Below are 10,531 nucleotides of genomic sequence, written 5' to 3' on the forward strand. Positions count from 1 at the left end.
GTGTTAAGGGAAGCTCGGGGGCGGAGAAGGTGACTCAGTGGTTAAGAAAGCTTGTTGCTCTTCCAAAGGACCCGAATACCCTCTTCTGACCTCTGAAGGTCCCAGACAAATACATGGAGCACAAACATACCTGCAGGAAAAAATCTATATACATACATAAATCTTTTATTAAAAAAATTTGAAATTGACAGACATTTTGTAAAATGTTGAGCAAATACGTTCAAAACCCACTAACCCTTGTTTAATAACTTTAAAACTGTTAATAAAATTGTTTTGTAACACACACACACACACACACACACACACACACACACACATATATATGTTTGTTTGTTTTGATTTTTAGACAGGGTTTCTTTGTGTAGCCCTGGCTGGCCTTAAACTTGAGAGATCTACCTTCCTCTGTCTCCCAAATGCTGAGATTAATGGAGTATACCAACACTGTTTGGCCTAAAAATATTTTATTTGCACAACCAGCAATTAAATAGATATGTGTATGTATATATGTGTGTGTGTATGCATGCATGTGTGTGCATGTGCAAGCATGTGTTTATGTATACATATATATGTGCCTCTGTACATGCCTATGTGTACAAATGTGTGCATTATCCACATGAGAGTGTGGGTACACACATGTGCACATATATGCAGAGGCCAGAGGAAGACATCACGTGTCCTCCTGTATTGCTAACTTACTCCCTTGAGACAAGGTCTCTTACTAAACTGAAAGCTCATTTGTCTCCTCAGAGTTAGGGCTGCCTATCGGCACACTACAGACTCATGCAGCTCTGCTAGGTTTTTTCACATGGGTACTGAAGATCCTCACACTCACACAGTAAGCAGTTTTATCCACTGCTCCATCTTCCCAGTTTTTCTTTGTTCTGTTTCTTTTTGTTAGTTGTTGATTTTTTTCCCCTGTAGTACTGGGGGTGGAGCTCAGGGCCCCTTGCATGCTAAGCCAAGTGTTCAATCTACCACTGAGCTGGAAAATTCTATCCTCATTTTTGGTTTTGTTTCAACATTACTGCTCAAGCTTTCCTACCTCCAAATTTCAACAACTCTAGAAGAAGTTACCAAAACTTCAATTCATAGGGGTTAGCGCTCAACTCTACAATACTTTAACCAGATAACTAAATTGACTTTAAGCAAAAGAGGCCTTGATGACTTAGGTGTTTTATCTTCTCAAGTGCCCTTATCAACACTCTTTCCAACTATGAACAACTTTCTTTTCTTGGAAATCTTTCTCTTGTTTCCCCACCAAGCTCCCCCATTTGACCACCCACTATGGCCTCAAAGGCACCTGTCATGGCCATTCACTAATCCCTCCCAGGAACTGGCTTCTATGTGAGCAGAGAAATAAACTCCTTGGTGAATATTTAAATCTGTCCAGCTTTCCCGGCAAATTCTTTACCATGGAATCGGCATTGATGTGCAAGGGTAAACCTCTCAGCAGAATTCTAAATCCAGATATATTAACTATGAAAACAAAAATAAACTAAGCCTCAGTGTGCCCAAATACAACCACTAGCTAAGTCAAGAGTCAAGACACTGTCCATATATACAAGAAGTTATCTTTTTCACTGTTGAAAAACACCAGTCATGGGCTAGGTACACAGCTTTATGGTAGAACACCTTAGATACTGACGGCCCTAAGTTTAATCCAAAGAACCAACGAATAAAACAGCAAGAATGAGCTGGGTGTGGTGGTTTACACCTTTAATACCAGGCGTGGACAGGAGAGAATCTGAGTTCAAGGCCAGCCTGGTCTACAAAATGAGTTTCAAGACAGCCAGGCTACACAAAGAAATTCTCTCAAAAAACTAAAACCAAACCAAATCAAACAAAACAACAACAAAAACACTACAGCAAGAACAACTTCATGTTTATAAAATTATCCAGTACTTTCTGGTTTTAACCCTAAGATTCCACCATATCCTCAATCATTTTCTGAGAAATTTTCCACTCTAAAATTACAGCAGCTGGCTCCATACAACATGGCCACCAGTGCTTTATCTGACAATGGACAAGAAATCGATCGAGGGGTAACCCTGGTTAAGAAGTCATGTGTGGGGCTGGAGAGAAGGCTCAGTGGTTAAGAGCACTGACTGCTCTACCAGAAGCGCCGAATTCAATTCCCAACACCTACATAGACAGCTTACAGCTGTCTGTAACTCCAGTTCCAGAGGACCCAACACCCTTACCCAGACATACATGTAGGCAAAACACCAATGTATATAAATAAAATTTTTAAAAAGTCAGACGGTGGTACACACCTTTAATCCCAGCACTTGGGAGGCAAAGGCGGGAGGAGCTCTGTGAGTTTAAGACCAGCCTGGTCTACCCACAAAAGCTAGTTCCAGGACAGGCACCAAAGCTACACAGAGAAACCCTGTCTCAAAAAACCAAAATGAATGAATGATTGAATGAATGAATACATACATACATAGAATTGATGTGCATGAGCTGTTGGCGGTGACTGTTTATTCGTACCCAGCTGCCCAGAGCTGAAATAATTACTCAGAAACTATATTATTTGCAATATTGTTTGGCCAATAGCTTAGGCGTATTTCTAGCTTTGTGAGTTTGAGGCCAGCCTCGTTTACAAGAGCTAGTTCCAGGACAGGCTCTAAAGCTACAAAGAAATCCAGTCTCTAAAACAAACAAACAAAAAATCAAATTTTGAGGTGCACCTTCAACTAACTCCAAGTTTTTTTTTAAATATTTATTTATTATGTATACAATATTCTGTCTGTGTGTATGTCTGTGGGTTAGAAGAGGGCACCAGACCTCATTACAGATGGTTGTGAGCCACCATGTGGTTGCTGGGAATTGAACTCAGGACCTTTGGAAGAGCAGGCAATGCTCTTAACCACTGAGCCATCTCTCCAGCCCCATCCACCAAGTTTTTTGACTCAGTCTTTGTAAACCAGATTACCAAACTGTATGACAGAAAATTGTAAATGAGTATGGGGTGGTATAAGACTTGTGTTGGGGATCCAGCCCAGTGAAAAAGAGATACCTAGCCTGAGAAAAGGGCCTGGGGTCAACATCACAAATGCAAATAATGTGGGATGTCCTTCTTTGTAGTTGGTACTTTTATTGGTTGATAAAGTCCTTTCAGCCATTGGCTTAGCAGAGTAAAGCCAGGCAGGAAATCTGAATAAAGATACTTAGAGAGATTAAGCGCAATCAAAGAGACACCATGTAGCTGCCAAAGAAGAAAGACCCCAAACCTTATCAGTAGGCCACAGCCTCGTGGAGATACACAAATTAATAGAAATGGGTTAATTTAAGATGTAAGAGCTAGCTAGGAATATGCCTAAGCTATTGGACAAACTGTTGTAATTAATATGGTTTCTGTACAGTCTCCTTCTACATGCAAGCATATAAACCTATCAAAGCAGGAGCAATAGTTCAGTGGTTAAGAGCTCTTGCTGCACAATCATGACCTCATTTCAAATCAGTTAACACACAGCGTGTGTGAATGAGAGTGTGTGTGTGTATGCAAAATGCCTGATCTAACTCCAGATCTAAACCCCCCCCCCCCGCGCGAGCATCCAGTGTGCACGAAGCTACACACACAAGCTCATATATTCACAGAGAAATGTCCACACAAATAAACAAGTCTTTAAAGGGGGCAGAGGTATTTGGAGAGATGGCTCAGCATGTAAGGGTGATTGCTACCAAGCTTGACAACCTGAAACCCACAAGGTAGAAAGAAACAATCCTGAAAGCCATCGACTAACACACACACACACACACACACACACACACAAACACACACTCTACATTGGAACTGACCCCAATAAAATGACTTTACAAATCTCTAAATGGATCATGGATTAATAAAAGCAGCTATGGAACATTATTCACTAACCTTAAAAGCTAAAAGATATCAACTTTTTCATAGTAATCAGTCAAAAAAATCTTTAATAAAATTTTGTTTTCACATTCTAAGTTCACAGTAAAACTGGTAGACAGAGACTCATGTAGTCCCCAGCAGCATGAGCAAAGTCTCCCTGAGTGAGCGGTTTTCAAAAAGCAAACAAACACATCCCCTCTGGAAACAAACCAAGACAGTACCTTAGCAAAGAGTAGTTTCAAAATACCCACCCCGACTGTAACGCAGCACAGCTGCACACACTGACCGACCTTCGGCCCGCTGACACTTACCATATAACACCCAACAAGGAAGGCAGCATTCGCTTGTTTTCTCTGATCGGTGCCAGTGAAGTGGATAATTCTCTTCCTCAGCATCGTAATGGACTGCACCAAAACAAACTGCTGTTAGTTTTCTCTTGACCACTTCAAGCTTCCTAAATTCTACATCTCACACGCAGAAGTAATCTAGATATCAGAACCTCCCAGAAGAACCCCGATGCCCTGAAATCTCAGGTGCCTTCCCATGAGACCTGCGGTGACATTTAGAATGACTTAAAAGGGAGAAAGGAAACTGTCTACAGACAGGGACTGCCTACAGGACAGGCCAACCTCCCGGTCATTTCAGAAAGCTGGGAATAAAGCCGAGAACTCTTTTTTGTTGTTGTTTGTTTTGGTTTGATTTTTGGTTTTTCGAGACAGGGTTTCACTGTAGCTTTGGGGCCTGTCCTGGAACTAGCTCTGTAGACCAGGCTGACCTCTAACTCACAGAGATCTGCCTGTCTTGCTGCTTTTGAAAAAGACCTGGGTTTGATTCCCAGCACCCACATGGCAGCTCATGTCTGTCTGTTAATTCCAGTCCCAGGAGATCCAATGTACTCCTCTGAAATCCGAGGGCACTGCATACACACACACGAAAAATACTCATAAAGTAAAAAAAAAAAAAAAAAAAAAAAATTTTTTTGAAAAAAATTAATCTCTAGTCTTAAAGACAGTAAATTAAAAGGATATGCAGAACAAAGACAATTCATGAGCCAGCAGCTGAAAGGCCTCTTCTCAATTTATGAAAACTAAGTGTACACTGGGGATCTGTGTATGTTTCTCTATGCATGTTACACTTCGACAGAAAGTTAAAAAGAAAAGGAAGTCATCATCGCCCAGCAAGTCCCCAGGGGCACTTCACGAACGTGAGATGTACCAAGGCTAGAACAGAGAGGGGCTTAGCTCAGCTGGAAAGCCCTGCCCGTCTGCCTGTTCCAGTGCCTCTGCTGTTCATGTGTGCTATTTTCTCCCCTAGTGATTTACATGAACTTAGGAACCTAAATCTACTAAAACCAAAACCAAAACCCAGTCAGTCGTTGGCAGCACAGGCACCCGACTCATCTAGGACTCTCTGAATCACACCAGCTAAACAGCCAGTGAGTTTTCAGACAGGCTGGTGCTCAACTTTTCAGGGCTTCTAGCAAGTCATTAGAAAGGAATGCACTCATTTCTGGTGGACACAATAAGTCTCCAACAGGCTAGGCATGAAGGTGTGTGCACAGGTGCACACACGCAGACTTACTCTTTCAAAACTAAAGCCAATGACAATAGCTGGGAGGAGAGGGGATTATATTTTGTCCTGTGGGAACAAAAGACTGGCTGTGACAAGTGGAAAAGGGGAGAGGGACCCAAAGAAAGAAGGCCACAGATGTTTACTTTGCTATTTAAGAGAGCCTGGGAAGAAATCTACTCTTGTGTCTGAATGTGTAGTGAATACAGTTGATGCTCAGGAGGAGAAATGTCTCCTTTGCTCAAACTTGTAACGATATTAAGCAAAAATAAATGTTTTTTGTTTTGCATTGTTCTATGGTAAATAACCCATTGATAAGTTTTTGTTTTTAATTACTGCTAATAAATTCAGTATTTTCTACTTGACAGTTTATAATGACTAGTTACTTTTTTAAAATTTGAGACACAGCCTCACTATGTAGTCCTGAAGCTCACTCTATGTCGATTTTACTGGTCACAAACTCACAGAGATCAACCTGCCTCTTGCCTCCCATGTACTAAGATCAAAGCGTGCACCATCAAGCCCAGCTAGGTACTCCTGAAGTGTCTGATCAGTAATTCAAACTTTTTAAATGAAGGAATGGGGTTTGTGTTCACACTGTGTGCTCTCAGGGAGGCAGCTGAGGAAAGGTCAATGACCTTTGTTTCTCTCCCTTCCCGGTTAGATGTGTAAAGGATCCAATTTGAGGAGCAACCCATGCCACAGTCCACAAGTTTCCAGCTCAGAGAGAGAAACCAGGGTCTGCTTTCCCGGCCGTGCATCAGCTTCACTTTGAGGGGAAGGTGGGAAGAATGATGGCCAAAGCAAGGGAAATTCTTCTCTTGTCCTAGCTTCAGCTCCCATTAGGTCAGACAAAAAGGGACCTAGTTAACTAACTGCCTTTCACGGAGGATCCTAAACCCAAACCAGAATCAAAATAACCCAAGCATAGCCTATTCTAGGAACCGAGTTACGTGTGTTAGCATCCACGAGGGGATGCAGACACTGCTAGACCAGTCTGGGTTACACATAAGTATGTCTCAAAACCCAGAAAAAACTCTAGGAAAAAAAAATGCATGCAGTAGTTGTTTAGAAAAAAAATCATTTTATTATTATTACTTAATAAAAATAAAGTATACACTCTAAATACTACTACAATGAGACACAAGACCTTTTTATGAGATAGACTCTCACAAGGCAGGTCAGGCTATACAGTCTCATACAGTGACTATATACCAGTGAACTCACAGCAATCCCCCAGAGTATGAGATTACAAGATGCATTCTACCACACTGCTAAACCGTTTAGTATGTCCTTAAGACACACTTCAGTAGAAAACTCGTTTCTTGGTAAGTCCTTTATGTTTTTTAAAGATAAGATCTTTCTGTCTAGCACAGGCTTGCCTTGAACTTGGGACCCCCCCACCCGAATGCTCATATGTCCAGCATGTGCACCAGCACACCTGGTCTGAAACTGTTTTGGTTTTGTAAGAGGAAGCGTTCCTTCAAATTTTGAATTTTTTAAACACTTTTTTTAAAAAGGAGCCGAGTAGCGGGGCGATGGTGGGGCACGCCTTTAATCCCAGCACTCGGGAGGCAGAGGCAGGCGGATCTCTGTGAGTTCGAGACCAGCCTGGTCTACAGAGCTAGTTCCAGGACAGGCTCCAAAGCCACAGAGAAACCCTGTCTCGAAAAACCAAAAAAAAAAAAAGAGCCGAGTCTCCTCTGCTTTACTCTAAAATGCTGCTGAGTGATCACCTCAGTCAACCTTGACTTAAAAGATTTACCTTGAGCTTCTTATTTATCTTGCAACAATATCTGTAAACCATTGCCAGATTGAGCGGTCCAAAATCCGCGTAGAAGCTTTAAAAAAATGGACAGAAACAAGTATGAATTAGCTGTTGTGAACGTAAAAACAAGCTGCTAAAAACAAGCTACGGCAAGAGGGCCTCCACCAACCCAAATCAACTCTAAGGCCCTGTCCTACTAATGCTAACAGAAGGAATATTCTGGTAACCAACACCTGTTTAAATAGGCAATGCGTGGGGTAGAGTTGCACCTCATTGGTGGAGAAAGCTCAGCTAGCATGCACCAGGCCTTGCAGCCCCTCCCCAACACACACCCCAGAGGTGCTGACTAACTCTAACCTCAATTATGAAAACTGTTCTTGCACACATTTTCCATTAGCAAACCCAGTATCTTACATATTCATATTTCACACAGCTCTGCGGTGCAAACTACGGCAGTATCAAATCTCAGTGTATAAGTGGAAGTTCTCAAAGATCTATTTTATTACCAAGATTTGAAACAGCACCCAGCTGTAAGTGAACATCAGATATAGGAGTCCCCGAGGCTCTGTCCTCTGTGCTCACATCAGGAGATTCCTCAGAACACAGTTTGAAAGTTTCCGTCTTTCAAGGGGCAATACTTACTTCTCATACTCAAGTTCATTATCTATGCTGAAATAATGCTCGTTCGACGCACTCTTTGGTCTGCTGTAGAGAATGGCAAAACAAAGGCGATCTGAAACGGAAAAATTGCAATGTTCCTTCCTTCGTGCTCTTAAAAGTGTCCCAAGTCAAGACCCAATTCTTTTCTGATGAATTAAAAGATGGAAGTTGTTTTTTTTTTTTCTAAATTGATTTTGTGTGTCCATGCCCACCCCACATTTCAGATGGGAAAGATAACAAGGTTTAATTTTCTAGTTAGTGTGAACCCACCCCCACTCCGTGGTGATGGAAAAGGTGACAATGAAAAATTTCTAAACAGTCTCTTTTGGTGAATAACAATAAATAAGCAAACGTTTTTAAAGAAGGAATGTCTTAATCTGTCAGTTCCTACAGTGGTTGCAGAGATACTGTTTTGCCTTCTGAAGTAACTAGACTAAGGAATCTTGGGAAATACAACATGCACTTGAAGGCTAACCTGCAGCCAAGCATCAGGTTTATGAGGACATCCTGAAAAGGCATGCAGCAGGAAACAAACCTTTTAAAAGTAGAAACAAAGAATTTTTCAATATTGCTGATTATACCAATACAACACAAGGTGTGTTTACCCAATTCTTTGCACAGATGTGTATTTTTTTTTAAAATTCTGGAATCGTGGCTTTGAGTTTCTTACAGTTACTGTTAAAACTGAAGCAGTGGGAGGCCAGACTGGGATGGCATCTGTTGCATGAGTGCAGAATGCCGTGGAGTTCAGCAAGAAGGGCGTTAAAACCCAAAGGCTCCACCCTTACCCCCAACCCCCAGAAAAGGGCACTATCTAACAGTAATTAGATGCCTACACTCAAAACATGGCAAAAATCAAGGACAGCCTTTGAAATATATATACTATTTTCAACCAGCTTATTAGGGATAAGAAACAACACAAGCTGGCACATGCTTTTCCCCAAACAGCAATTTAAACTTTTCTTTTCCATTTGCACCTCCACTCTTAGAGCCGCTGCACATATGTCCTAGTAAACGCAACTACAAACTCCCAGCAACTGCATTCAAACGAGTGACGGGGCTTAGTCCTTTCTAACCACAAATGACCTTTGATCCGCGGCGCTCAGTGCCTGGGATTTCAGTAGCTTCCAAGCGTGGGTGGAGAGGGTGTAGGGCACAGAGGTCATAAGCACACTAAGGTGTCGGTTAGCCCCAAAGCCACTAGCCCCAGAGGGGAGGCCAGTTGGGACTCTGGGGCAGCAGATCGCTCCTCTAGCCAGCCCGAACCCTACCCTGCCCTGAGCACTCACCTCGGATCACCTCGGCCACCCAAGGGGTCCCCGGGCCCTCCCGGCTCATGACTCCAAAGCATCTGGAAGGCAGGCCAAGAGAAGGACCTGGCGGGTCCGGGGATGACCGGCCACGGGAAAAAGAATGCAAGGGCGACCACACCCCCGAAGTTTAAAAAACAGTGAAGTTTAAAGGGCCTCGCCCATGCACTGGCACGGCGACGCCCTGGCGGGTGACAAGCAGCAGACTGGGAGCCAACCCCGGAAGTCCAAACTCTGGGACGTCCCCGGGGTGGCCAGGGGCCAGTGTCCTGCAAAAGGGCCCAGCCCACGGGTACGCGCGACTAAGGGTCAAATGCCCTGCAAAAAGAGAGACCTGGCCCACAAGCATACGCAATTAGGGCCAGCTGTCCAGTAAAGGAGGCGACCAGACAAACAGGAGCGTGTGGCCAGTTGTCTTGCAAAATGCGCGACTCAGTTAGCTCAAGGTACACAGGAACAGTTCAAAACCCGCCATCTCGCACAATCCAGGCACGCGTGATGAAGGATTTGGAGCCAGGCCTACAGCCTCCGCCACAGGCTCGGGATTCCCGCCCACCACCGCCTCCCCTGCCTCCCACCCGTCGCCCGCCGCCGACACTACCACGAGGGGGCGCTGTGCGACTCACAAAGCTGAGCGCCACCGCTTGGACCAGACAGGCCTGCAGAAAGGCTCCGCAATAAACTGTAAAGAAGCACAGTGAGTTTAGCCTGCTGGAGTTGGGCTCCTCTCATTTGGAAGATGGAGGTAGAAGGAAAAAAATCAAGAGTTCAAGGTCAGTCTCACCTAAAGAAAACTCAAGGCCAACCTAAGTTGAGAGTCTCTCTCAATAAATAGGTGTTAAGAAGCTTAGCAGGTAAAGGTGCTTACCCCTCAAAGATTCAAGCCCAATGACCAGAGTTTAATGCCCAAAACCCCCATAATGGTGGAAAGGCCTACAAAGTTATCCTCTGACCTCCCACAGGTCATGTGCACACACGTGCGCGCGCACACACTATTTTTTAAATTAAAGATAAAATCCTTTCAGCCTTGTGTGACTCCTGTATATGCCCACTGACTGACCCAGAGAGAGAAAACGATGACTATCCTTTAAAACGAGGGGCCCTGAAACTTCACTGGGGGGGGGGGCAGGTCTGCCAGGCATGTCTCACACGCTCTCTATGTGAAAAATTCCAGTTCATATTCTAGTTTCAGCTGGAGATGCGGTTCAGTGATACACTGTCTAGGCACAAAGCCCGAATTTGATCCCTAGCACCACATAAAACCAGCACTCGGGAGGCAGAGGCAGGCGGATCTCTGTGAGTTCGAGACCAGCCTGGTCTACAAGAGCTAGTTCCAGGACAGGCTCCAAAAACCACAGAGAA

At 43.7% G+C, this 10,531-nt stretch overlaps 1 protein-coding gene across 4 annotated transcripts in view; it reads right to left on the reverse strand.

Annotated features, from left to right (window-relative positions):
- Cdc14b (cell division cycle 14B) overlaps positions 1 to 10,531 on the reverse strand; it is a 73,293-nt gene that overhangs the window by 38,818 nt on the left and 23,944 nt on the right. For 2 of the 4 annotated variants that reach the window (XM_013355372.2, XM_026778261.1), the window contains exons 1-4: positions 9,149 to 9,321; positions 7,842 to 7,932; positions 7,197 to 7,272; positions 4,174 to 4,266 (exon numbers count right to left, since the gene is read on the reverse strand). In XM_013355372.2, the coding sequence (XP_013210826.2) occupies positions 4,174 to 4,266; positions 7,197 to 7,272; positions 7,842 to 7,932; positions 9,149 to 9,197 (309 nt within the window). In that variant the 5' untranslated portion in view covers positions 9,198 to 9,321. Of the gene's footprint in view, positions 1 to 4,173; positions 4,267 to 7,196; positions 7,273 to 7,841; positions 7,933 to 9,148; positions 9,322 to 10,531 lie in introns of those variants that run through there. The other 2 variants (XM_026778260.1, XM_005371640.3) reach the window with 1 other exon arrangement.

This window comes from Microtus ochrogaster, unplaced genomic scaffold, assembly GCF_000317375.1.
Source record: "Microtus ochrogaster isolate Prairie Vole_2 unplaced genomic scaffold, MicOch1.0 UNK118, whole genome shotgun sequence".
Classification (NCBI taxonomy): domain Eukaryota; kingdom Metazoa; phylum Chordata; class Mammalia; order Rodentia; family Cricetidae; genus Microtus; species Microtus ochrogaster.